This window comes from Notamacropus eugenii, chromosome 5 (assembly GCF_028372415.1).
Source record: "Notamacropus eugenii isolate mMacEug1 chromosome 5, mMacEug1.pri_v2, whole genome shotgun sequence".
NCBI lineage: Eukaryota > Metazoa > Chordata > Mammalia > Diprotodontia > Macropodidae > Notamacropus > Notamacropus eugenii.
In genome coordinates this window covers 76,652,443-76,679,654 of record NC_092876.1, presented here as the reverse complement: position 1 = coordinate 76,679,654, position 27,212 = coordinate 76,652,443, and the positions used below count along the sequence as shown (strand labels likewise).

The 27,212-nt window shown below is 42.0% G+C and overlaps 1 protein-coding gene across 3 annotated transcripts; it reads left to right on the top strand.

Moving 5' to 3' along the window:
• The first annotated feature begins 5,598 nt into the window (after window positions 1-5,598).
• LOC140504601 (antizyme inhibitor 2-like) lies at window positions 5,599-22,559 on the top strand. Of its 3 annotated transcripts, XM_072609786.1 has the most exons (11): window positions 5,599-5,729; window positions 6,742-6,824; window positions 7,435-7,594; window positions 10,807-10,980; window positions 11,702-11,874; window positions 13,028-13,162; window positions 13,597-13,762; window positions 18,129-18,276; window positions 20,298-20,395; window positions 21,230-21,447; window positions 21,976-22,559. In XM_072609786.1, exons 2-11 carry the CDS (start codon window positions 6,811-6,813, stop codon window positions 21,998-22,000), a joined length of 1,311 nt encoding a protein of 436 aa, XP_072465887.1. In that variant the 5' UTR covers window positions 5,599-5,729; window positions 6,742-6,810; the 3' UTR covers window positions 22,001-22,559. The 3 variants fall into 3 exon arrangements, with proteins under 3 accessions (XP_072465887.1, XP_072465886.1, XP_072465885.1); XM_072609785.1 differs by lacking the exon at window positions 5,599-5,729 and having other exon boundaries at window positions 6,715-6,824; XM_072609784.1 differs by lacking the exons at window positions 5,599-5,729; window positions 6,742-6,824 and having other exon boundaries at window positions 7,392-7,594.
• Window positions 22,560-27,212: the final 4,653 nt, after the last annotated feature.

Sequence of the window (27,212 nt, the reverse complement as noted above, 5' to 3'; positions counted from 1 at the left end):
TTGGAAATGTAAATAATGGTACCTACAGTTCACTGTTTGGGTTACTATTGTGTTTCTCAATTGTAATAACACTGTCTTGTATTGTACAGTTAGTGATCATGGTATTCCAGAAATTGTGTTACAAAAGGCAATTTAACTCTGAATTTCAAGTTATGTTATTGTAAACTTTACCTGTCCTGTACCCTTGTCTTATAGTGTTGTGTGATTGCCCTTTAGAGAAACCAGGTATTTTCCCCCTTGCCTGTTACAGAAGTTACAGCTAAAATAATTTGTGTATCATTTTTGAAAGTTGTAAGAGTGTTACCTACGTTTTGAAGTTGCTGTTGTAATGCTAAACCTAAAATTGTTAATTGATTACTGCGTATAGAAAGAAAAGAATGGAGTAAAAATTTTATTTAGACTGGTTCTGCCCATTCAGAACAGTCCTCCTGTATGTTTGGGGTTTGGCAAGCATGGGATCCATGCCAATTCCTTTTATTTTGTAAAACTGCCAAGGCCTCTTTCAGGTGGACAAGGTCATCAGTCCCAAGAAAGATATTTGTTTAGCTTATATAATTCATAAACTAATAGATAGAAAAGATTTTTAATAATTGACTTTTACATCAGGACAAGTTTTAAATTTGAGAAGGAAGGATTGTAAATGAAATCCCATATGTATGTGAGTCCTGTTAATCTTCATTGCTTATTGCAACTCCATGAGTATAGAAAGAACTGTGTCTGGTTCTGAGCTGTGAGCAGTGAAACTTGCTGTTTAAGGTAAAGGCATTTGGGACTATAGCTAGTTTCATTTTACGTTTGAGTTTGAATTTGGGTATCGTTGCTTGCATTGAATCAGTATCTGAGAGAATTGCCACAAGTTACTCAGAAGGACTGTGATCCTGCACTGTTAACAGGTGAAGTTTGTATCTGGATAGGAAACACCGAGGGGACAATTCTAGACTCACTCTAGGATGGGATCCTCCTGGTCAGTTTTTCCCTTGTGTCCTGGAAAAAGGAATGTTTCTCACCTGACTATTCCTGAGTCTGGCTATGGAATAGATACTGCATGGTTTGGAGTATTGCACTGTTACCCAATTCAAACAGAGTCAGGGGTGTTTTACCCTGTCTTATTTGGTATGCCACATGTCCCTGCTTTTCCTTCTATAGCAAATTTCTCTGAATATAGCAAGTGACCAGCAACATATGTGAGCCCTTTTGTACTGGGAACACCAATATTAGTTTTATCGGAACACTGATATTATTTTACCTGAACTTGGTATGATCAAACATTTATGTACATTCCTTTCACCCTAAGATGTCCTCATTGTGTAGAAGCATTTTAAAAGAAGTACCATTTTTCTGTAATCAGTCTTATACTGTTACCAACACGAAATTCCCCTGCGCATTTTCCCTGGGCATTCTGTGATGATTACGGCTTTGGTTCATTTGAGGAATGTTACTTTCGCTTTCACTATCATTGTAAACGGTTTTGTCTTCAAGTGACACTGTTGTAAAGGCACCGGACAGATTTCTGGAAGATGTGCTGCAGCAGAAAAGATCTTGCTATTTTGACACGCAAAGGTTGAAATCCATGTGTGAATGTATTCTCCACTTCATTTCTACGAGTTTTCTTCCAGCATGGACATAAACAAGCCTGTGCAACATTGCTGGACGTCTCTTCAGTTGTGCAGTTCGAGTTAGGGGTCTCTTTTGTGTATGGCCCTACAGCTCTGGTAGTGACGCTATGCCTTGTGTGCTACCTGTCTGTGGTAGGAAGATCGTGGAAGGTAAAGCAGTCTGGATGGTGGGTTCAACAGCTTTGGATGCATAACAGGTTTGATTGACACTAGGGAAAGCAGACGGGAAGGTGGGGTGTGTGGGGTCATCAAGGTCCTTCATATCCCCCGATCGTTGCTCCAGGTACTTTTGTGCCAGTTTCAGGGGGTTTAAGCATGTAGGGACAGTGTGGGGACGTATGTTCAGAAGACAGCAGAATGATGTAACTACCATTTTTAACCCCTTCTGGTCGATTTTGGCCTTTGCTTGCTTCACCTCCTTGCCAGCTTTGTCTCCTCCAGGTTTCGTGTCTTCCACTTTAGAGATAACGGTTCTGGCTCTATGTGACTTACTGTCTGTGGCTCGTTACCCTCTGGACTGCTGTGACCTCTCCACTATCGGGACCTTGTGTGCCTGGGACGGCTCTCCGTCCCCTCTCATCTGGATGCCAGCTGCAGACGCTGAGACCTTCGCCCCTTACGCCGTAGATCTGGGTTCTTCTCTTTATCAAAAAACAAAAAGGGGGAGTGACGTGGGCCCTCAGTTTGGCCGTAGTGGGCCCTCAGTTCGGCCATATGTACTTGGGCCCTAAGACTGAATTCGCATTGTATACAGTTGAACGTATGTCCTTGGACCCTAATACTGAAATGTTTCTCTCTAGCCCCTAAATACTATCTCAGGCAGTTTCTCCCTCAAGGACACAGTCTGCCCCAGCAGCAGCCATTATCTCCCTTCCTCCTGTAGTAGTCAGCTGAACCTATAGAATTCATGTGCCAGTTACGTATTACTGTTCACTGACCAGTCATGTGTATCCTAGACTCAGTTGTATTCATATTGTCACTCAGATGTCAGATGTATTTATATTGTTACTCAGATGTATATATTGCTATTTTTATTTGATCAGGATCCCCACTTATCAGGCCACCACTCCTTCAAGACCAGACACACCACCAGGAGGTATTAAGGAAGGGAATATGCTTTACCTGCTGATATGTATTGTCCTTTATCTCGATGTATCAATTCTCAATCAGACCCCTTTGCTATGATTATACAGCAACCCACATATGCTACGTTCCCTGCTAAGGTAAATCATACTTGGCTCTGTAGAAAGAGATGGTGCAACATCTGGCTGTTAGATGTGACAAAAACTATGTATTAGCTGTGTTGTGATTGCTTGTTTCTTTACATCTGCTATGGCCTTAGGCCTGCTAATTAGCTATATGTACTATATGTAGGAGGGTTAGCAAGAATGTGGGCAGAGGTGCAGAGCAGTATAATAGTAGTGATTGTGATGGGACAGATACCAGACTTCACCTGTATAGAACTACGGACTTGGATCACAACTGTGGCTCCCCTGGAATTGCTTGTATGGTACCTCAGAGCTGCAAAAACAAAAAGGGGGAGTTGTAAGGGGCCCAGAGGGTCCCAGGGGGTGCAAGTCAGAGGCAAAGCCTGTTCCCGTGGGAACGGTGCTGATGCGCACCCTGGCAGAAGCTCTGTGTGACCCTGGAACCTGATGTTCCTGCAGATACCAATGTCCTGTACAGTAAAGTTACAAGTGAGCCTGGGAACCCAGGAACTAGCTGCAGGAACAAGATAAGCTTTCTTCCTTACTGCGGGTGTAAGGATGTGGAACAGTCATGAGATGGTGAAGTAATGGGATGAGCTCAGCATGTATGTGATTGGTGGATCAGCCTTTATAAACCCTAACCCTCAGCTGAATAAAGAGTTGTTGTTGCCTGGATCACCTTGTCTCCAGTCTCCTTCCTTCAGGGCCCACAGAGTAGAAGCCCGTGGGTCAGGGGGATCCAGGGGTTCGGGCTCTGACCCCGAACAAGGTTTGATTTAAATAGTTCCAAAGGTGCTTTGTAAATCTAACTTTAGGACACATGGTTGAGACTATGTGGAACGGAGAAATGTCTTTGCCCCAAGGTGACCATTAATGTATCTTGTGGCAAAGCTTCCAGTGAATGGCTTTGTGACTATATAGGCTTTCCTCCAGACCTAGATCTTACCTTAGGGCTGCCTCTTCTGGTCCATGCTCAGCTCTCTCTGGATCGATCTGGCAAGGTTACCACTTTCTGTTAGTTTTGGAGGGTGACTCTGACCTCCAACAACTGGAATCAATCAATTCCTCTCCAGTCTAATCACTCATTCTCAGGGAAATAAGAATGAACTGACAAATACTTAGGAAAAGGGAATGAGGAGATGTCCAACTGGCATGTCCACACCTTTCTTAGGAAGATACAATCAGCATCTCAAACAAAGCTTCACTTTCCAGTATAACATACCTCAGCTTTTTTTTTCACTTTGCTTTAAAGTGCTTCAAAGATATCGGATTTTTAAAATATTTTTTACAAATTAAAGGTTTATGGCAATCCTACATCGAGCAAGTCTATTGGAGTCATTTTTCCAACACCATGAGCTCACATCATGTCTCTGTGTCACATTTTGATAATTCTCACAACATTTCAAACTTCTTCATTATTATTATATCTGTTATGTTGGTCAGTGATCTTTGATGTTACTATTGTCATGGTCTGGGATCACCATGAGCCATACCCATATAAGACAATATATCAGAACTTAATTGATAAATGTGTGTTCTGACTGCTATACCAACCAGCTGTTCCCTGTCTCTCTCCCTCTGCCTTGGACCTCACTGTTCCCTGAGAGACAATAATATTGAAATTAGGCCACTTAATAACCCTACAATGGTCTCTAAATATGCAAGTGAAAACAATCACCACCCTGATTAGACAGCAGCCATCAACATGAAGGCAAGATCTTCCACCTGCAAAAAGATTGTGATTCACTGAAGGCTCAGATGATGGATAGCATCTTTTTTAGCAATAGAGTATTTTTTAACTGAGGTATGTACACATGTAAGGTACACATTGACCCAGGGAGAGACATAAAAGAAAAACCCACTGTAGGTTGGTAGAGCATGCAAAAACTAGAGAACCTTGCCTTGAGCATTCTTATAGGATAAAATCTTAAGTTTCTCAATTTCATAATTTAAGGGGATCCTGTCAACTAAATTAATTACAAAGTCTGGAATTTCCTTGGCTAGGGAAACCTGTACCTTCCCTATAAACCATGGGGTGTTTTGTTACCAAAGAAAGAGGCCAAAGAGCTCCAGATAGAGCACAGGAGTTTAATCAGTCATCATAATCAAGGAAGAGGAAGCTATAGGATGCTTTGTTGCTGATTGGCAGCTGTTTGGGAATTTCCTGCTTAGTTAATGTTTTGTTTAATATTTTAGCTTATACTTAGTATTAAACCTGGTTCCTAGACATCCAGGTGATTACCCAATTTTATTGTGTAAATACCCCAAAACAGGACTATGTACTGTACTATATACAGGTAGCCATATTCTTTTTATGGCTTTTGCCAGACACATTATCTGAGTTATGACTCAATATCTGAATCATGATTCAGTATCTAAATGATGATTTTTAATATCTGGGCTTCCACCTTTCACAGAATTTGTTAGTGGCTTTTCACTTCTTCCTATACATTTTAGCTTTTCCCCAGCTGGACCCCACATCATCTTTCACTAAGCAAAGCACTTTTAAAGGAAAAGTGGGAGATTAAATAGGCACAGGAAAAAATAAAACTGAATAAATTGTGTGAGCTGGTGAAAATTCCTCCTACCCTTTCATTCTTCTACAGATTCCTTGGAGGCAGGAACTATCTGATTTTGTATTTGAATCTGTGATTCCAAAGACAATGTCTGGCACATAGTAGGTACTTTAATTAAAGTTTGCTCTGTTTGCAAAGGTATTACCTAATTAGAGTTTCTGAACACCTGGGGAAAAAAAAAACGTGAGAAAGAAGGATGATACTCTCCCAGCTGCAATTGTGAGAAGGCTCCTTAAACAAGACAGCTACTGGGAACATTTCATTCAATGGAAAAGGCACAAGGACGGAAAGATGGGCACTGTGCTGATTGATACGTTAAGGGGAAAGTGGTGAGCCAGGTCTCCTATAGGTGGAAAACTGGTGATCTTGCATTTGGTAAACACAGACAGATATAGTAGTCTGTCTCTCTGTTTCCGTCTCTCTCTCTCTCTCTCTCTCTCTCTCTCTCTCTCTCTCTCTCTCTCTCTCTCTCTCTCTCTCTTTCTCTCTGTCTCTCTCTCTCTCCATATGTATGTAGGCACATTTATGTGCATATATATATATATATATATATATATATATATATATATATATATATATATATATATATATATACACACACATACATAAACACACACATACACACACACACACGCACACACATATAGCACTAGATTTGGAAGCAAAGGACCTGCATTTGAAATCTGGCTTTGCTTCTTACTACATATGTGACCATGGGCAAGTTAATTAACTTTTCTAGGTCTCAGTTCCCCCAGACGTAAAATGGAGAAAATGATGTACTACATGATGTCAAATGTTATTTTCAGTTCTAAATTCATGATCTCAGGCTCTAAAGTCATACTACATCCATTAAATATTGAAAGTTATTCATCTCCCACCTATTGGTAAAAAATCATTCCCTCTTTCTTTGCTCAAGTTCCAGTCACCAATTTTCTGTGTGCCCTTGGACAAGTTCCTTAATCTCTCTAAACCTCAGATTCTGTGATGTGCTGGCTGAGAAGAGCTCTGAATTCCTTCCTGATGTCTGCTTTGTCATTGCCTATCATTCTTCTGTGGCTTGAGTTCACAATAGTGAGTGAATGAGTCACTATTTTGGCCTCACTCTGGATTGGACATGGTTATTATCCTTTAGGGAATCTAGGATTGTGTGTGTGATTGTTGCCAAGTGGGTAAAAGGGTGTTGAGAGTAAAGGGCAAGAGAGTAAGATAGAGACTACTGATATACTCAAGGTGGGAGGGGCAGATTTAAAGCATGATTCCTTATATACTCTCCTCTCATCACTCATTCACTGCTTGAACTAGTCTTGCCTTGCCTAGATTCTATTCTTTCCATCGCAAAAGGTTTGCTTCCACCTGAAGCAGCAGTTTCTTCACTTCCTAGCCCACGTGGATCAGTTCTGCCAGAGAGGAATGTTGACCAAGAGGTGAGGGCAGCATTGGATAACAATGCTTGCATTGGTATGGGGTGACCTTGTAGCTCCCAGAGGATGATGGGGCAACCCTCGTGCTCTTAGAAGATGAAGACATAGGGGTTCTCAAGGGTTAATGGTAGAGAATTCAAAGTCCTCAGGGCTGGAGGAGTATATACCCTAGGGGCTGAGGGATAGTGCTCCCTGAATTCCCAGAAGCTAAAAGTGGTCCCCAAGCTCTCCAGGATTGAAGGGACCCTTTTGACTCCCCAGGGTCAAAAGGAAACATCTGGTGACTCAGAGGCTGAGGTTGTGGGACCTTTCTATTTTACTTCCATGTATATGAAAGGGCTTTTGAATGTCAAAGAGCTGTCCCACTGTCAGAATAGCTCCATAGGGCAAACCTAGAAAGAGCCAAAATCTTCAACTCTCTGTGTCTTGGTTCCTCATGGGAAAAATGAGAGATCAGATTAGATGATCTCTGAAGTTTTCTTATATCTAAATCTTGTAATCCATTGGAGAAAATTGTCTCCAGAAAAAGAGGGAGGTGAAGTTGAGTGCCAGATTAAGGGGGAGGGATTGGGATGCGACAGAGGGCAGACATTTTACACCCATCTCTTTCCAGAACCTGTGTTCAAATCCTCTCTGAGGGGCCAGAACCCGGCATGCAAACCCCAAAGGGGGCTGGAAGCCCTGGAGAACTACAAGAGCAGGTGATCTGCCTAAATCCAGGAGTCTCTGCTTGGAAGCTAGTCCAGGAAAAAATCCAGGAATTGTCAGACTCGGTAAGAGAAGCTGATGCACTGGTTCTGAGGCTACTGGGAAGTCAGGGGAGAAGGGACTCAGTTCTGGAAGGATTGAATCTATTGGCCATCTGACAACTGAGAATAAAGATGAGAGCCAGAGGCCTGGGCTCAGCCCAAATCTCCCAGTAACTCTCTATATAACGTTGGACAAATGATTTCCTCACTCTGAGGTTTGTGTGCTTTGTCCTTTGTTCCTGAAGACAACCATGACATCAGGGAGATGATACTTCAGTTGATTTTGATTTGAGTGAGGGAGCTCTGTGCAAGGTAACCAGTCTCACTTTCTCCTCCAAAATTATCTGGGTCCAGTGGCCGGATATCTATCAGGATGACTGGAGATGGCCCAGGATGCAAGAGGATACACTGGCCCTTTAAAGTTAGGGTGTTTTCAGGTTCTCACTTTGAGTGAGGAAATGCCCATTAAATGAATAGGCTTCTTCAAGAAGTGAGTCAAGGGGTGGCCCCTTTAATCAAAAAACAAAACCAAAAACTCACCTAGCTGTCCCATCAAAGACATAGATGATAGGAAAAGGAGAGGGACACTTAGCAATAGCAAGGAATAACTGCTAAGTCTCAAGAGCTGAAGGAATGATGAATATCCAAACAACCAGAGGAAGTCTGAAAGCACATCGGATAGATTGCACATAGCGGCTTTATGTTCAGATAAGTAAGAATTACGTGGGCTAGAAAGGTGAGGGGAGGTTGTAGATTACATGAATGAAAGGAGCACCCACAATGGTTAAATCCCAGATTACCTGAAGTATTCCTGTTCAGGATTAAACAGCTTTTAGTCTACTGATTTGTCAGTCTAACCACCATTAATAACATTGTTTCTGTAGGAAGAAAGAAGATTGAGATCCAAACAACAGACCGTTTGCAGCATAGTCCAGTAGTTGCTACAATATGGATAATGTTTATTAAATCAGTCAATAAGTATTTATTAGAGGAAGTGAAGGGGTTGAGAAATTCAGTGAATCCTTCCTGCTGACATTCTGTATTCTAAGATCCATCTTCGTTCTAATAGTCTCAAGTTTTAATATCCCTCTCATCTATAATATTCTACTTTGTAAGGTACCTTCCATTTGTGACAGTCTGTGTTCCAAGGTTTTTTTCCCCATTAAGACACTTTATAATCTCCTTTCTAGTATCCCACCAAGACCAGACATTCTATGTTCTAAATTCCCTTGGGTTCTTATATTCTGTCTTCTCAGGACCTTTCAGCTCTAAAATGGTTTGTCTTTCCCAATTCCAACATTTTGTATTGAGTTACCTTCAAGCTAAGAAATTCTATGTCCTTTTTTACAATTCTATTTTATTGACATTTTCGATTGAGAATCCAGCCACTCTGCCTCCAATCTCCCCTTTCCCACACATGGAGAAAGCAAGAGAAATAAAACTTCCATTACAAGCATGTGTAGTCAAGAAAAATAAATGCCCACATTTGGCCATATCCCTACTTCCCCAGCAGTTTACCCACTTGCTATTGCAAAGGATCAATGGTGCCACAGAGGAATGTTGGCGAAGAGATGAGGGCAGCTTTGAGTAATGAGGCTGGTGTAGGTATAGGGAGACCTGAGTTCCCAGAGTTTAATGGGGCAAATCTAGTTCTCTTAGAAAATGAAGCCCCTACGGTTCTCAAGAGCTGATTAAAGAATTCAAAGTTCTCAGGAGCTGAGGAGAGCACAATAAACTCCCAGGGGATGATGGATAAAGATCTCTGAACTCCTAGGGCTAAAGGAGGTATCTAGGTTCTCCAGGATTGAAGAGAGCCTTTTGACCCTCCAGGGCCAAGGGACATATGTGGGGAGAACAACGTAGATTCTCTGAAAACTCAAAGACTAAAATAGACTTTTAAATATAAACTCAAGATAACAATAACAACATTTATAAAAACTTTATTATTTGCAAAGAACTTTACAAACACCAGCTCATTCGATCCTCCCAACAAACCCTGTTGGGTAGGTGCCATCATTAACCCTCTTTTACAAAATGAGTAAATTTAGGCAGACAGAGATTAAGGAAACTCATTCCGGGTTACATAGCTAGCAAATATCTGAGACTGGATTTGAACTCGGGTCCAGGTCTCAAGCTCTATTCTCTGCACCAACTAACTAGAAGAAAGGACAAGTAGTAGCAGATGAATACAAAGATAAAACTTGGTCCTGTAAGAATGTATCAGGAATTCTTATAAAACTCAGAATGAGCTGAGACTGGTGAGGAAAAAAAGACAATTATTTTGGGATGTTTTTAAAGGGAGATTGGAGGAAAAAGAGGGATTGAAGGATTGAGGGACTGATAGGACTACCGCTCCAGGTGGATGGAATGATGATAATATATGAAGGTTTGAACTCAGAGTTCATTCATTCATTCCACTTCTGTATTCTCTGTGGAAGAGAATGGTCTTAGGCTTGTCATACTAACTTCATTTCCATTTTTGACAGGTAGCAGATTAGTAAACCAGGGAAATTATGAAGATATAGCCTACCTAAATTTTAGTGAAGCATTTGATAAAAACCTCATGCTATTTTTTGTGGAAAAAAATAATAGATGCAGCATAGGTGACTATGCAATGAGATAGATTCAAAAATAGTGGAATGGTTGGACCAAAGAATAGTCACTAACAGGGTCAAAGAGGTGTTTACTTGACAGGTAATCAACTCAGTGCTCTCGAGACATGGACTTGGCCTTGTGTGGTTGAACATTTTCCTCAATGATTGGATGCAGGCTAACAAATTTGCAGATGGCAGAAAGCTAATAGAGATAGCTAAAACCATTGGAAGACAGGTTCAGGATTCAAAAAGATATTTCTAGACTAAAATACTGGGATAAATCAAATAGGATGAAATTTAATGAGCACAAGTCTAAAAGTATTCCACTTGGTAGTAAAAGTACTATATTCAGTTTGTAAGATGAGGGAACTGAGGTTCTGAGAAATTAAGTGATTTAATAAAGGTGGTGTAGTCAGAGAGTCATAACCTCAATATGAATGAAGGCCTCCTGATTCCCAGGCCAGGTCTCTGCCAACAAGACCATGTTTGATTGCCAATGGTCTCTTCCCCAGAACTCCAATGGAAAGCTTGAAATGGATGAGATTTGGAGTAAGGGGAATGCAGAAGACCACAGGATAACCAGGGTCAGGAAAGTTCTTTCTTATCCCACTAGAGATGACTACTATACCCTTTCACCCACAGGATGAGAGAGATGCCTTCATGGTGGCCGACCTGGGGGTTCTGGCTGAGCAGCACCAGATATTCCGGCAGGCCCTGCCTCGTGTGACTCCATTTTTTGCTGTCAAGTGCAACAATAGTCCCAGAATGCTGCGAGTACTGGCAAACCTAGGCACTAGCTTTGACTGTTCAAGTCGGGTGAGCCTCAAGGGGACCCCATATCCACATAGGCCTGGAGGTGGGGGGCCATAATGGGAAGGCAGGAGATTCATGAGAATCAGAAGGAAAAAGTCCTTTGAAATACTGAGCAACTCTGGATTGAATGTAGTAGTTGGAGAAGAAGGAGAACTATAAAAGAACTCAGGTTGTGGATCCAAGGGGTGGGAAGGAAATAAGAACATTGGCAACATGCTTACAGATCAAAGAGGGACACATCTTTCCTTTCCTTTTCCCATTGGTAACATCTCCAGTACAGTGTGTCTAAGAGTATAGGGTAGGGTAGATTAAAAACGTGAACAGGAGGCTACCAGTGAAAGAAGCATATATTTGTATGTCTGTTTGGACAAGAGGGTACCATGAACATTTTGAACACTTGTCCTTTCCTCCCCCAATCCCCAGGAACTCCTTGGGAACAATCATTCAGAAAGTATGAAATCCATCTGTCCCCCTCTAGTAAGATTTCCAAGTTTCTTCTAGGGGACTAGTGCTTTCTAAATGGAGTGGGAAAGAATGGGAGGTAGAGTAGCCCCTACATGTACAGAACATCATGGTTGTACCCAATCCTCTTTCCCTGGGTTTTCCAGAGCCCATGGGAGCTTGGACCAGAGATAGGAATGCTCCATTGAGTTCTAATGAGCACTCCAGATTGAGGAGGTGAGAAGAGTATAGCCCTTGGAGGGATAACCTCTGCTGTCATTAGGCGGAGCTGGAACAGGTTCTGAGGATGGGAGTTTCCCCTACCCGGATCATCTACGCCAATACTTGTAAGCAGATCTCTCACCTCCAATATGCTGCTAGCCATGGGGTCCAGCTGATGACTTTTGATTGTGAGGAAGAGATTGCCAAGGTCGCCAAGTTTCACCCCACTGCCAGGTAAGAGTGGCAGAAAAATCCTGCTGGATACCACTGTTAGCATCAGGTTCTGGTCAATGGAGTAATGGAATGGACGGAGATAGTCTGAGCCCAGAGTCTAGATAGACCTGGAAAGCAGGAGACACAATAAGGCCTCATGTTTCCTCATCAGTTTCAGCTTTCTCATTTCTACCATGTGGATAATAATAGCATTTATCTTATGGGCGTTGTTATGAGGATCAAATGATATACTATATGAAAAGTGCTTTGCAAACCTTAGAGCTTTATTTATAAATGATAGCTATTATTATTATTGTTGCTGTTAGTAATAATAAAGGAGTGGATGAATGAATAAGATTGATAGATGATAGGTTAAAAGTATAGGTAAATAGTATAGTTAGTCTATATACTATCTATAAAAATACATATATGCTATCTATAAAAAAGGATAGGTAAAAAGGTCCCTGACCAGGGGACATCAAAGAGATCCAGGGACAGGTGACAGATGCATCTCCCAGGACATCATAAAGCCACAGCATTAGGGAGGACTAGAAATAGCTAATAGGCAGAAGTCTGCTATAGGTGTCATGGTCAGACCATGGAGTCCCAATCAATAACAGGTGATCCTAGGAGGTATCTCCTCCTGCCCACGGACAGTCAGCATAATGCAAAGTCACAGGCAAAGGTCTTAGAGCAACGAGGCAGAGGATCCAGGCAGGATGGAGGGGGGAAGATACGACAATGACCTAGACATTGGGGTAGGAGGTGGAGGCTCAGTATTAGAGGAAGTAGCCAGTAGATCTCAGAAGGTGGGTATAAGGTCTAGGCAGACCCAGCAGATAGGTTAACTCAGGGATGTCTGGGAAATGAGGAAAAGCGAAGCTGGAGTAGGGGTGGGGTGGGGAATAGAGGTGACTAGGAGAGACTCAAGAAGCCAGAGCTCACCTTCAGTCAATGGCTTCCCTTTCTGTAGAAGCAGGATGAGGCATTAGAAAGAACACTAGCCCTGGATTCAGACCTGAGTGCAAATTCTGTTTCTAGCAGTAGTTATATGGCTTTGGGTAAGTTGCTTTACCCCTATGAGGCACTGGGAAGGGGGTGATGATATTTGCATAATAACTTTAGTAAACCTTATTAAGGCATGAGAGAAATGTGGGCTGTTATTCCTTGGCAGGTTGGTCCTCAGACTCTGGACCCAGGACAGTGAGAGCCTGTATCCCCTGAGTGCCAAGTTTGGGGCTCCTCTGGACCACTGTGGCCATCTGCTGAGCATTGCCAAGGACTTGGGAGTGACTGTAGTTGGAATCTGGTGAGTATGCCTTTAAGGACTCCTTCTCCCTGGCTGCTGGAAAGGGAAGAGGCATAGACTAGGAGTCAGAAAGCCTGGGTTCAAGCTGGGCTGTACTATGGACTTACTGGGTCAATGACCTTGACCGAAATTTGATCGTGGGTGAATTTCTTCCCTTCTCTGGCCCTCAGTTTCTATTTTGTCACCTAAAGGCAATGATCTTTGCCTTGTTCTCCTCACAGAGGTTTTGTGAGAATTAGCAAACTTTGAAGGGTTTTGCAAAGAGAAAAGCATTTGTAGAGTATTTGTGTATGCCTGGCTATGTCTGCATATGTATGTATTTATGTCTGTGGGGAAAGCTTTCCATGCCTATGTGTGAATAAGCACACGTACCTTTCTTCATATGTGCACTTGTGTATTTCCTCAATGCTAACAACTTGCTTGGCTCCACTCAGTTTCCATGTGGGTTCTGGTTGTCAGACACCACAGAGCTTCAAGCAAGCCATTGCAGATGCCCGGCATGTGTTTGAGCTGGGCCTCCAGATTGGGCACCCAATGAGCCTCCTGGATATTGGAGGGGGCTTCCCAGGCAAGAAGAACTTTGTGCCTACATTTGAAGAGGTGAGCAGCCGAGATCCAAAGCTGGAGGGAGAAGGCAGGAGAAGACAGCTTAGGGCAAGAGGGTGGGCTCTACCAATGGGGGTGGGAAAGACATGTTCCCAGGTCCAATTCTAGCACTTTGTTAAAAAAATAAAAGTTTTACTGGTGATCTTTTAAAAATCTCTCTCTTTTAAAAATGCCATTTCTATTTTTCAATGCTTTACCTCCCACCTAGAGGACTCACTAAAAATACTGGTCATTGTTTAAGAACATATGCTTCATTCTGCACATATAGTTCCCCTCTCCCTCACTTTCTTTTTTTTTAAATTTATTTCTTTATTTTTCGTTTTCAACATTCATTTCCACAAGATTTTGAGTTCCAAATTTTCTCCCCATCTCCCCCCTCCCCCCACCCCAAGACACCATACATTCTGATTGCCCCTTCCCCCAATCTTCCCTCTCTTCTATCACACCCCTCCCTTCCCTTATACCCATCTACTCTCTTTTCTTGTAGGGGAAGATATGTTTTTATACTCCATTTCCTGTATTTCTTATTTCCCAGTTGCATGCAAAAACAATTCTCAATATTCATTCCTAAATCTTTGAGTTTCAACGTCTCTCCCTTCCTCCCTTACCACACATCCCCACTGTGAAGGCAAGCAATTCAATACAGGCTATATATGTGTAGTTATACAAAAGCCTTTCATAGTAGTCATGTTGTGTAAAACTAACTATATTTCCTTCCATCCTATCCTGTTCCCCATTTATTCTGTTAGCTCTTTTGTCCTTGTCCTTCTCCCAAAAGTGTTTACTTCTAATTACTCCCTCTTCTCATTTGCTCTCCCTTCTATCATCTTGTCCACAGCCCATTTATCCCCTTCTCCCCTACTTTCCTGTAGTGTAAGATAGATTTTCATAACAAATTGAGTGAGCATGTTATTCCCTCCTTTAGCCAAATGTGATGAGAGTAAGCTTCACTTTTCCCCTGAAACTTTCCCTCTATTCCTCTCCATTGAAAAAGCTTTTTCTTGCCTCTTTTATAAGAGATAATTTGCCCCATTCTATTTCTCCCTTTCTCCCCTCAATATATTCCTCATTCACTCCTTAATTTTATTTTTTTAGATATCATCCCTTCCTACTCAATTCCCTCTGTGCCCTCTGTCTATATGTATATAATCCCCCCAACTACCCAAATACAGAGAAAAGTCTCAAGAATTACAAATATTATCTTTCCATGTAGGAATGCAAGCAGTTCAACTTTTCTAAATCCCTTATGATTTCTCTTTCCTGTTTACCTTTTCATGCTTCTCTTGATTCTTGTTCTGAAAGTCAAATTTTCTATTCAGCTCTGGTCTTTTCATCAAGAATGCTTAAAAGTCCTTTATTTCATTGAAGGACCATTTTTCCCCTGAAGTATTATACTCAGTTTTGCTGGGCAGGTGAGTTTCGGTTTTAATCCTAGTTTGTTTGACTTCTGGAATATTATATTGCAAGCCCTTCCATTCCTTAATGTAGATGCTGCTAGATCTTGTGTTATCCTGATTGTATTTCCACAATACTCTAATTGTTTCTTTCTGGTTGCTTGCAATATTTTCTCCCTGACCTGGGAACTCTGGAATCTGGCTAAAATATTTCTAGGAATTTTTATTTTCACATCTCTTTCAGGAGGTGATCGGTGGATTCTTTCAATATTTATTTTACCCTCTGGTTCTAGAATATCAGGGCAGTTTTCCTTGATAATTTCATGAAAGATGATGTCTAGTCTCTTTTTTTATCATAGCTTTCAGGTAGCTCCATAATTTTTAAATTGTCTCTCCTGGATCTATTTTCCAGGTCAGTTATTTTTCCAATGAGATGTTTCACATTGTTTTCTATTTTTTCATTCATTTGGTTTTGTTTTGTAATTTCTTGGTTTCTCATGAGCTTCTATCTACTCCATTCTAATTTTTAAAGAACTATTTTCTTCAGTGAGCTTTTGAACCTCCTTTTCCATTAGGCTAATTCTTCTTTTTAAAGCATTCGTCTCCTCATTGGCTTTTTGGACCACTTTTGCCATTTAGGTTAGCCTGTTTTTAAGGGTGTTATTTTCTTCAGCATTATTTGGGTCTTCTTTAGCAAGCTATTGACTCCATTTTCATGATTTTCTTACATCACTCTCATTTCTCTTCCCAATTTGTTCTTTCTCTCTCTTACTTGATTTTCAAAAACTCTTTTGAGCTCTTCCATGGCCTGAGACCATTGCAAATTTATTTTGGAGGTTTTGGATGAAGAAGCCTTGACTTTGAAGTCTTCCTCTAATGGTATGCTTTGTTCTTCCTTATCCATAAGGATGGAGGAAAATACCTGTTTACTAAGAAAGTAACCTTCTGTAGTCTTTTTCCCTTTTGGGGGGCATTTTCCCAGACAGTTACTTGACTTTTGAGTCCTTTGTCAAGTGGAGGGTATACTCTAGGGACCTGTAAGTTCTCAGTTCCTCCAAGGTGGCATAATCAAGGGACAGGAAGTTCCTCTTCTCCTGGCCTGAGCTCGGGTCTGGGAGCAGCCACAATCTTTTCTGCCCAGGATCTGTGCGCAGGTTTCCTTCTCTACAAGTGCCTACAGCTCCACCATGCCAGTCCTCCTCTTCACCCTAGGGTCACCACTCAGTGCTGAGTTTCAGATCAGCCTCTTGATTTCCCCAGGATCTTTGGGCGAAGGGCTCCAAAAATGGACATTACAGTCGTCTGGGGCCAGGAATAGGGCAGGACCCTGCTCCCTTCTCACCCAGGTGAAAGAGCTTTCTCACTGAGCTTTGGAGCTGTCTCTGGTGTTCATTGAGGAATCTGGGAACCACAGCTGCTACCCAGGATTCCATGCCCTGAAGCCTGCTCCAGTCCTGTCCCTGCCAATCCCTACAGCCAAGGCTGAGCTTCACTCCATGGGCTGTGCTCTGCTCTGAGCCCAGTGTGAGAGACTTTTCCTGTCAACCTTTCAGGATGCCTTGGGCTGGAAATCTTTTTCACTCTGTCATTTTGTGGCTTCTGCTGCTCTAGAATTTGTTTACAATCATTTTAACAGGTATTTTTTTGGCTTTGGGGGGGGAGCTATAGCAGGCCCATCTTTCTACTCCACCATCTTGTCTCTTCCCCCTCTCCCTAACTTTCCCCCAAGAGGCAGGGGAGTATTATTTGTTAGTCCTCAGATATCCCTTGTAATAACTGCACCTGAGAGACATCTGAGGGCAGCTTGCCTTTATCTTGTAGTACTCACTTTCTGCCCCTTTCAACAATCAAAATTCTTGAATACAAAAGGTACTGACTATGGGTCTCTCTGAGCATAGCCAGGCCGGTGCTTGGGCAACCAATATTTAGTTCACCTTGGGCCCCATACTTGAAAACCTCCCAGTCAGCTAGGATCTATCAGCAGTTGGCTGTATTCTCAAGGTCTTTCAGAACTCACGATCATCTTCACAAGCTGGTGGTGGCATTGGAGAAAGCTTTATGGTCTATAATGAATGGACTAGAGCATTATCTCCCAAATGGAATAGCTCTGAAAGTTGCCCACAAAAATGTCAACTCAGTAAACACATTCTCTACTACCTGCACAATACCTGGTACTATGTTCTCAGCCCTGAGGTGACATGGTGCTTGAGATGGGAGTGAGAACAAAGGATTAAGAGACCTTGTCCCTGATCTCAGGGAGTTCAGAGCCTGGAGAAGGAAGAGGAAGAATGGACCCAGATTTTAACCTGGGGGAGACATCTGAGAAGAAGATCCTATCTCTGCTATTTAGGACCATACTGTGCTGGAGAGACAGAGAAAAAGGAGTAGACCTAACCCCTGAGCTCAGAGAAGTAGCAGATTCAGGTCCAGCCCTTGAGAAATTCATATGCTTTGTAGGGTAACCAGCCTCCCACACACAGGGGAATCCCAAGATTGGAATGTAATTCACTGACCTCAAGAAGGTTGCCAGGGAGAGCTACCATGTAAGCTGTGCCTCAAAGACAGAGAGGATGAGGAAAAACTTTCCATGTACTTAGGGGAGAAAACTGGGGGAAGGACAGAGCATAAGTAAAGTCATGGAGGAAGGTAAAGGCTTGGTGTGTGCTCATGTGTTGGTGGGGTGCCTGGTGGTAAACTGAAGAATTCTGGGCCCTAGGGCTGATCTACATGGAACAGTTTTAACATCTAAGGAGAAAGATGACAAATACTGAGAAATGTGAGATAACTGAATGGCATAGCACAGAAGCCCCAGTAACATCCCAGCCCTAGGCATGAGAAATAAACAGGCATATGCTAGGGACATTGTATCAGTGGGGCCATGATAACTGGCTTGGCTGAAAGGGAATGGAGGTTTGGCAACCAGGTGGGGTGGTCTCTATTAATGGAGACCATTCTCTTTCCTACAGATGGCCGCTGAGATCAGCAAAGCCTTGGACCAGTATTTCCCAGAAGACAGTGGAGTGGAGATCATAGCTGAACCTGGCCGCTTCTATGCTGCTAAAGTGTGCACTGCTGCCCTCAACATCATTGGCAAGAAGATAGTAATGGAAGAAGGTATACTAGGCTATTGTTGGTCCTCATCCAGTTCATGGTCTTTGGACTTTGTCCATAGTGTGGTCAAGGGACAAACAGACATCAGTCATAGTCATACAATTAATGTCAGAGGAACCTAGTTCAACTGCTATCTGAATACAGAACATTCTTTTCCTTCTCACATTCCTATTTCTGTCTGGTATCATCATTCACATGATAGCTCAGGATCATGCCTTAGGATCATGCTTGACTTTTGCCTGATCCTCTTCCTTCTCTCTCCAGTTGGTTATGCAACCCTGCCAAATCCACCTCTGAATACTCCTTTGATTTTCTGAAAATGCCATCTTGACATAGGCTCTTATACCATCTGCCCAACCATCTTCACTATTTTCCAGTTGAGCATATCAGCTCACATAGAGAGCTGGAATGAACCTCAGAGGTCATCTAGCTCAACCTCTTCATTTTATAGATGAGGAAGCTGAGGCCCAGGGAGCCTTTGCCCAAGGTTACCGAGGTAGAAGAATGATTGGTGCCTAGTTCTTCTGACTCCAGAACCAAAGCTTCTCCCACTTGATTATAGTGTTATCTCCTCTGATCAGTCCTTTGCAGCCTGCCAGGATCAGTTTTATCAAGCACAGATCTTACCACGCAACTACTCTACTCAAGAATTTTCAGTGCTTCTCTTCTGCCTTCCAAACAAAGTTCACAGTCCTCTGTTTGCCATTCAAGGCCCTCCCAAGCAGATGCCAGCTGACCTTGCCAGCTCTATTCCACATTCCTCCTTTCCGAATGATCTATTCTATTGTCCAGACAAATTGTGCCTACTATGATGCAAAGACAAAAACAAAGCAATCCTTGTCCACAAGGAGCTGATATTCCACTGGGGTTGGGGGTGGGGAAGGGACTTGGTGCAGATAATACAAAATGCATTAAAAGTTATATTAAGTAATTGAAAGGAGAAGAGAACACTAACAACTTCATGGATCATGGAAGATCTCATGTAGTAGGTGGTATCAAGTTGTGCTCTGAAGGAACCTAGGGATTCTAAGAAGTAAAAGTGATGATAATGATGGCATTGTAGACATGGCAGAATACTGATTGCAAAGACGTGGAGGGAGGATTGAAACATCACCAATGAGATGATATGTCCTTCCTTTGCTTAAGAATCTTCAGTGGCTCCCCACTGTCTTTGGGATAAAATACAAACTCTCCTGGATAGGATTTAAAACAATTTACAGTGATAATACAACTACCTTTCCAGGCTGATTACATAACACAGAAAGGTTTGTTTTACACAAATTTTCTATTCCCCTAGTGCCTAGCATCAAGCTCTGTACAAGGAAGGCTCTCAGTGTTTGTTTTATGAACATTTCTCCAGCCTCTGGTTGCAGAACTCCAGTGTTGGAGAGCACCTGGCCTATCTGGAGAGATCCTCGGGGCAGTCATGATAAAGGGGAAGCACAAGCCTCACTGATGAGGTCAGGTTGTGATGCTGTGAGATATGTCAATGAATTTCAGATTCAGGCCCACTTCAAGTCGGTTGAGGATACTCATTGTGTTTTCGAGCTTTTACACTCTGGTGAATGGCTAAGTCCTTAGAGAAACTAGCAATTTCAGTAAGGCAAAATAGACAGTTTTATAGAGTATACGATGCTGATTATATAATCATAGAATATAGGAATATATCCATAGAATATAGCAATATGATTAATATTAAAAAGGAAGGAGAGGGTTATTAAGGTCTTAGGCAATAGGGGAGGGATCCTTTCTATGGTTTGGTGCTCAAACATCCTGGTTGTTTTTCTTCTTGTTTGGCTAGCTATTGCAATCCTGTTGGTCAAGATGGATAGGTGGCTAGGCTGGTCCTGTCTTGGGCTAAATGGATGATATGATTTTACTTGAGTACAAGAACATTCCTGTTCAAATATGTGAATTGGATCTGGGAGCAGTGGCTATACTGAGTGTGGGGGCAACTTTATTAGGATTCCATCCTCACAAGTCCCAAACACCCTCTTGATTGATCTGTTTTCTTTTCTCTGAAGGTGGTCGGAGACTGATGTACTATGTCAACGATGGTGTTTACACCTCTTTTGCTATTTTGAAGAGGGAGAAGGAAACAAGGATACCTCATGTGGAGAAGGTAAGAGGTCCAAGGGAGCAAGAGTTGATTTTGACAGCTCTGGAGGTAGGGCAGGGAAAAGTTGTCTGGAACTTCCTGGAAAAGAATAAGTCAGCTAGACAGAGCTATAGTTCCTAAAAATTCAGTCATTATGGAGCAAGTTCCCTAAGATTTTCAGGTCAGTGTGGGCCCTCATATATAATCTTGACCATCCTTCCCCAGCTTCTACTCAAATCTCACCCCTGAATTTCTCTACTCCAAGTTTGAGCATGGGAAAAAGAGTAGTAACTACCTAATGACTGCCAAGGTGACCAGAATAGAGCTGGTACCTCTAACTCCTTGCTGCCAAAGTAGCTCAGACACAACAAATTAGGGTTGCTTAGGAGAGGCCATAGAAGTGTTTGATAAAAGGGAATTGATCAAATTCACCTGCCTATATTTTTCCCATATTTAGCAACAATTGCCTTCTAAGTGAGTGATTTTCTAGTAAGTTAGCTGAGATACCAGAAGAAAAAAAAAGTCTATGAATAGAACTGACACATAAGTAGTGAGATTTATTGAAAGACGTGCTTTACAAATGAGGGTGAGAGAGATTGTCCAGGGTTCTACAACCAGCAAGTGCCTGAGGCAGGAGAAAACCTGCTGGGGGTGGTCTTTGAGTGAGTTTTAAAGTGAGAATTCAACAATGAGTGAGTAGGAATTCATCAGGGAAAGAAGGAGAGGGAAGACATTTTAGAAATAGAGATAGGAATGATCTAAGAGAAGAAGAATGGTAGGGAATAGGAGATGGAGGTGGTTTGAGCCAAATCATTTTGTTTAGCTGAATCCTCATTCTCTATTTCCCATCTGATACAGATCTTCAGTTGCAAGCCACTTCTTTACCCCTCCACACTATGGGGTCCTACATGTGATGCTTTTGATCGTCTGGGTCCAACAGACATCTTGTTGCCTGAGCTGCATGTAGGTGACTGGCTGGTCTTTGAAGACATGGGGGCTTACACCCGTACCTCAAGTTCCAATTTCAATGGTTTTACACGGCCTGAGATAACTTTCACCATTCCTTCTGAGCTACAGTGAGTAGTAGTGCAGGACTGGGAATGGGGATGTGAAGAGATGGACCTCCAGCTAGCCCTTTCCTGGACTCTAAGCCCTTTCATGAGGGAAAGTTGAACCTGGCCTAACTCCCTCATGTCATTGAGTTGTGCTGAAGATGCGAAAGGGCTGTCCCTGGAGCTGTGACCAGAAGATATCCCCTCCCTCTGAGTCACTAGGCAGAGTCTTTCACCTAGTAATGTGCCTTCACACATATTCACACTGCTTGGGAGGGGTGGTTGTCAAAAAGAATTTCTGTAGAAGTAGAGTGAGAAATTCCTCTGGCTTGATGCTCAGAGCTTTCATGAGAACTTTCCCTCACTTTTCCTCCAAATAATCACCATACTCTCCCCATGAATTTCTCCTAGCCCCATTTCCATTCCCCTTAGAGCCTTATGCCTTACTGGGTAACAGAAATTTAATTTTAAATCCAAATTTCATGCAGATATCTTGAAAATAGCTGGGTAAATGTCTCTCCACTCCCATGTAACACAAATTTATTTTCACAGACACCTTCTGAACCGAGAGCCTTAACACCAGGAAGAGATGTTCATCATGGAGCTTTCAGGCAGCCTGACAAACCAATAAAGGAATGGGGAATGGGAAATGCTGAGAACTTTTGCTGCTTCCTAAATCACTCTAAGAGGCCTGTTTGATCATTTATCATGATCTAAAAAGTAATCTCTGATAGTTAAAAAAAGTCTTGACTGAAACTGGAATTGAGGTGGAACAGAGGAGAAAAGGTCAGGACAGAGCAAATGAAATCCATTTGGAATCAAAAAACTATATCCCATTCCAATACTATGGCTTGTTAGCTGGATAAGTCATTTTACCCTCTCTGGGCTTCAGAGCCTCAACTGTCAAATCAGAAAGTTGAAAGAGATGATCTCACAGGTAGCTTTCAAGTCTCCTCTTCTAAGACGTGTTCAAACCACTAAGAAAAGTAAATTTGCATATATTCATCTCCTCAAATTTCTGCCCTCCTCCCTCCAAAGAATGATGTACCAAACCCCAATATTTCTTTTATCCTATGAGGACAGTGCCTCTCCTAGTATCTTCTACATAACATAATAAACATGTATTAAATTGTCCACTTTTGCATGTTGGCTTAATTCATGCTGCCTCCTTTATACATACAAGGTGACAGTTGTTACATAGGTCAAAATCCAGTGAAGGGATTTGGAGGAAATCAGAGCGAAGTTGCTGTTCTTCAGTCATTTCTTAGTTGTTTCTGACTCATTGTCTTCCCATTTGGAGTTATCTTTGCAAAGTTGCTGAAATGGTTTGTGATTTTTCTTATGCAGCTCATTTTACAGATGAGGAACCTGAGACAAAGAGGGTTAAATGACTTGCCCAGGTTCACTGAGCTAGTGAGTGTCTGAAGTAAAATTTGAGCTCAGGTCTTCTTGACTCCAGGCCCAGCACTATATCCACTGCCCCCACTGCCACCCAGCAGCCCCCAAAATGTAGCACCTGTAAATACACTCAAACTGTTCCCTCCCTGTAGGGATTGAGTAGTGCTCTCAACCTTTCAGCAGCCTGCAGTCTCCCACTCTGGTCAGGAGATGGCATTCAAAAAGCTAGCTGCTCAACACTGCACCATACTGAGCCACCCCCACCTCCCATCTCCCTGCCCCTGATCTCCCTGCTCCAGGATCTTGTCCCTTAATTTCATCCCCCCACCCCCACCTATGGTGACTAGCCACCTTTTAGCTTTTTCGCTTTTCTACAAGAAAGCAGGTTTGCCTATGTGAAGTGTGTGCTTTCCTGAGGTCAGTCTCTAAAGGATGAATAAATAATACTCATAACAGTAATTGTTACAGTTCCTACCCCTGTCCCTCAGATTAATTTGCTCTTTTAATTTCTCTCTCCCTGGACCCAATGATTGAGATAAGTGACATATAGATTACTATGATATTAATTAATATATGTAAGTTTTAAGTGCGTGTAATCAGTCACATTCTCCTCAACTCATATGGCTGTTGAAGCTTACTCTCATCACATTTGGCTTAAGGAGGAAATAACTTGCACACTCAATTTGGTAGGAAAATCTATCTTACACTACAGGAAAGTAGGGGAGAAGTAGAGTTTTGGGGGGGATGATAGAAGGGAGGTCAAATGGGAGGAGGAGGTAATTAGAAGTAAACTCATACGGCTGTTCGCCTCTCAAGCCCAGAGAAACATTTCTACTTCTTTCATTCCTTTTGCCTACCCAATTATCTGGGCTAGGAAACTCTTATTACCCTCACAGCTGATGGAGTGTTGAGGAGGCGAAGGACTTTCACAGAATGCCTCAGGGTCAAAGAGAGGTCAAGAGGCATACTTTGCAAGGTCACCCAAACCAACATACTTAAGGAAAGTCCCTTCTATTTTTCTACATCCTGCTGGAGCATCCTGGTGGCACTGCTTTCTGATTGGTTGACTGTTGTGGTCCTGTCTGAGACTAGATGGATGTGGTTGTGGTTAAGAGCATGGACACATTTGCTGTTCACATGAGCAGTGAACTATATATGAATAAGTTATGACATTAAGTTGGAGTGGGGTGGGGAGGCGGTGGCTATGTAGGGAAAGTGGCTATATTGAGTTTGGCGGCCAGAGATGTGGTTAATGCAGGATTCATTGTAGATTGAAGTCAGCATGTTGTTATCAACAGTTTCTGAGACTTACAACTTTTCTGGGATATGTCTGGAAAATAGTGCAATGTAAATTATGCGTAAGGACTCTCCTAGCTCTAAAATGTGTGAGAATTGAACTCCTATACTAACTGAAATCTAGTGATACAGCCAGAGTTTTGAATCAAGATAACACTGGAAGAGGGGCTGATCATTACAACGCTGCCATTCTATGAACAGGGTACATGGGACCCTGTTTACAAAGATGAAGAAACAGCCCCAGAAGGCAAGACACTTAACCTCTGCTTGTGTCATGGTGTGACAAGCAACAAGAAGAGAAAGTGAAACATTTATCTTTATTTCCTAGGATGAATAAAAAAGACTAAGAAGGAGTAGAGGGAATAACTGAAATGATTATTAATACTTCCCAATTATTCAAGAGAAGAGAAGAAAAGTCATGGGAAGTTAAGTGATGGGCTCTAATTCAATGAATCATGTCATTTGGGTCTACAATTGTGTAGAATAGCCAACAATAAAGGAGAAGGATGATCAATAAGCAGAGGTTACAAACACACTGAAAAGCACATTAAAATAATTATTTTTTAATAGAAGAACATTCACACCATTGCTGGAGCAAGTCAATTTTTCCCAGGTTCATGTGAGGAGAGGAAATGTGGCTAGCTTGCACAGTAGAATCCTATGCCATAGCGTAACATAGAGGAACATAGAATTGGAAACCAATTTTAGTTCTATTTTTGAAGCTTCTTCAAACAATATTTAATATTCTGTTCCTTCCCCATGTAAACTTTCCCACCACCCACATTCCAGAGAAACTTGCCTAAAGATCAAGCTTCTACCTTCATAACTCCATCCATCACCAACTTTCCAGGGAAACTTGGTTAACCTAAAGGTCAAATCTCATCAATTTAAAATATTATAGCAACTCCCCATCACCTGAAGACTATTCCCTTTGCTTATGATTTGAATCATCTGTCTTGCTTAAGGAGGTTTTAGAAGGCGAGGTCCAAATGATTTAATCTCAATCCTGACTATGTCATTGATTGTCAGAAAAAGTCAGAAAAAGACACTATGTTGACTGAGAATTTGCTCTGTCGTTATGTTAGTAGTTCTAAAAGACCCTATCAGCCTTCACTTAATGCCTCTGGCTTAGCTTAGATAGCCATTGACTGTCTTTATTAATAAATTCACACTTTATGAATAAACTGATAATGCTCAGAAAATTGTGCCTCGGTTTACCTTAATTTCAATTGCAGCAGTAAGCAATGAGACATCTGGCAGTACAGTGGATAGAATGCTGGGCCTAGATTCAGGAAAACCTAAGCTGAAATCTATGTGTAAGGTGATAGTAATTTGTTCTTTTCCTAAAGATACAAGTTTCCAGGATCATGGCCCATAAAAATATCACTGAGCTTGCACTAAGCTAGATAATGTAAACCTTTGAGCTCAACTTGTAAACAGCACACTGCACTTGCTCTATACTAAGTCATCATGACACAACTAAAGTTAATGTAAACTTATGAGCTTATTGTTGGCATGATACCTTCTTTTTGTGCTTCTCTATAAATCAAAGAGCACTGATCAGAAAGTGCAGGATGTGAATGCTGTGCTTATTTCTAGCTGCTACCATTGAGAATTAGGGGGATGCTGTACGGGGGGTGCTCCTATTTTTCATCTCTCCAGTCATTGTGAGGATAAAGTAATATAACTCCTTATTTGGGGCTCTGTTGTTCTTTAAGCCTGCCCAAATCCAAAGAATCTGCGATGGAGCTGAGCTCCAAAATCTAACCTCCAACACTAGCTATGTCAGTTAAGCAAGTCAGTTAACCAATCTTTGCCTCAGCTTCCACAACTATAAAGTGAGTATCATAACAGCACTTAACCTCCCAGGGTTGTTGTGAGTATCAAATGAGATAACATTGTAAAAAGTTCTTACCACAGTCCTTGGCATATAGCAAGAGCTATATAAATAGTTATTCCCCATATTGTCTAGAAAGTTAGCCTTAGATTTAAGTCTACCAGGATTTAGATTCCACCTCGGATACATATCAGCTTTGTAACTGACAAACACAGTTCACTAGGACTGACTGAAGCTGTCCTGGTCGCCGTTTCTAGGCCTGGGACTGACCAGACAATCACTTCCAGTCTCTGATTATTTTGTAGATCTTCCAAACTCTCCTCTCTAGAGATTTCCAACCTTCCTTTATGGACTTTTGCTCTTTATATAAAACAACTTATCTTGTGAAATGAGATGCGTAACCTCTCCCACCTGTTGCCTAGTCATTCTCTCTGCCTTAGTACTCTACATAAACCCTTTCCTTAGCCCCATCCTTGGGTACTGCATCACTTCCTGCATGGCACTCCATGCTACAACTCATTTGCCCTGATTAAAGACCTGTAATTTGTTGTATTGACTGTTTTCAATTAAAATTCATGTTGACAAACTCTGAGCAAAGCATTTATCCTCTCAGTCCCATCCTCCACAAACATTTATCCTCCACTCCAATCTATAAAATTAAGTTATAGGATAGTTACCAATTATCCTGGTTGGTACAAGGATAGTCCTCACGTGAGAACAATGAAATTACAAGTCTAGATCTAGGCCAAATCACAATCTTCTTCCCAAGGAGAAAAAAGGAAGGAGGGAAGAAGGGGAGGGGAGAGAGGGGGAGAGAGGAGGAAGAGGAGAAGGAGGAGGAGGAGGAGGAGGAGGAGGAGGAGGAGGAGGAGGAGGAGGAGGAGGAGGAGAGAGAGAGAGAGAGAGAGAGAGAGAGAGAGAGAGAGAGAGAGAGAGAGAGAGAGAGAGAGAGAGAGAGAGAGAGAGAGATTATTGTTAGTTATTTTATATGATTTATCAGCACCATGGTCAGCACCAGTGTTGCTGCTAAGAGCTGAGGCCCAATTCAGCACTGAGGATATGAGTAGCAGCTGAGCCTTGAAACTGACCGTAGCTTCTTGGTTTAAGTAACTCAGCTTTGTCCTCCTAGCATAAAAAGACAAGAGACTGCAGTTACTAAACCAATAAGCTTAATTAGATTGGCTGATATTTTGTGTTTGGACTGTTCATTGGACAAAAAATAAATTATTAGAGTCTCTGGAATATGAGGAGGTTGTGG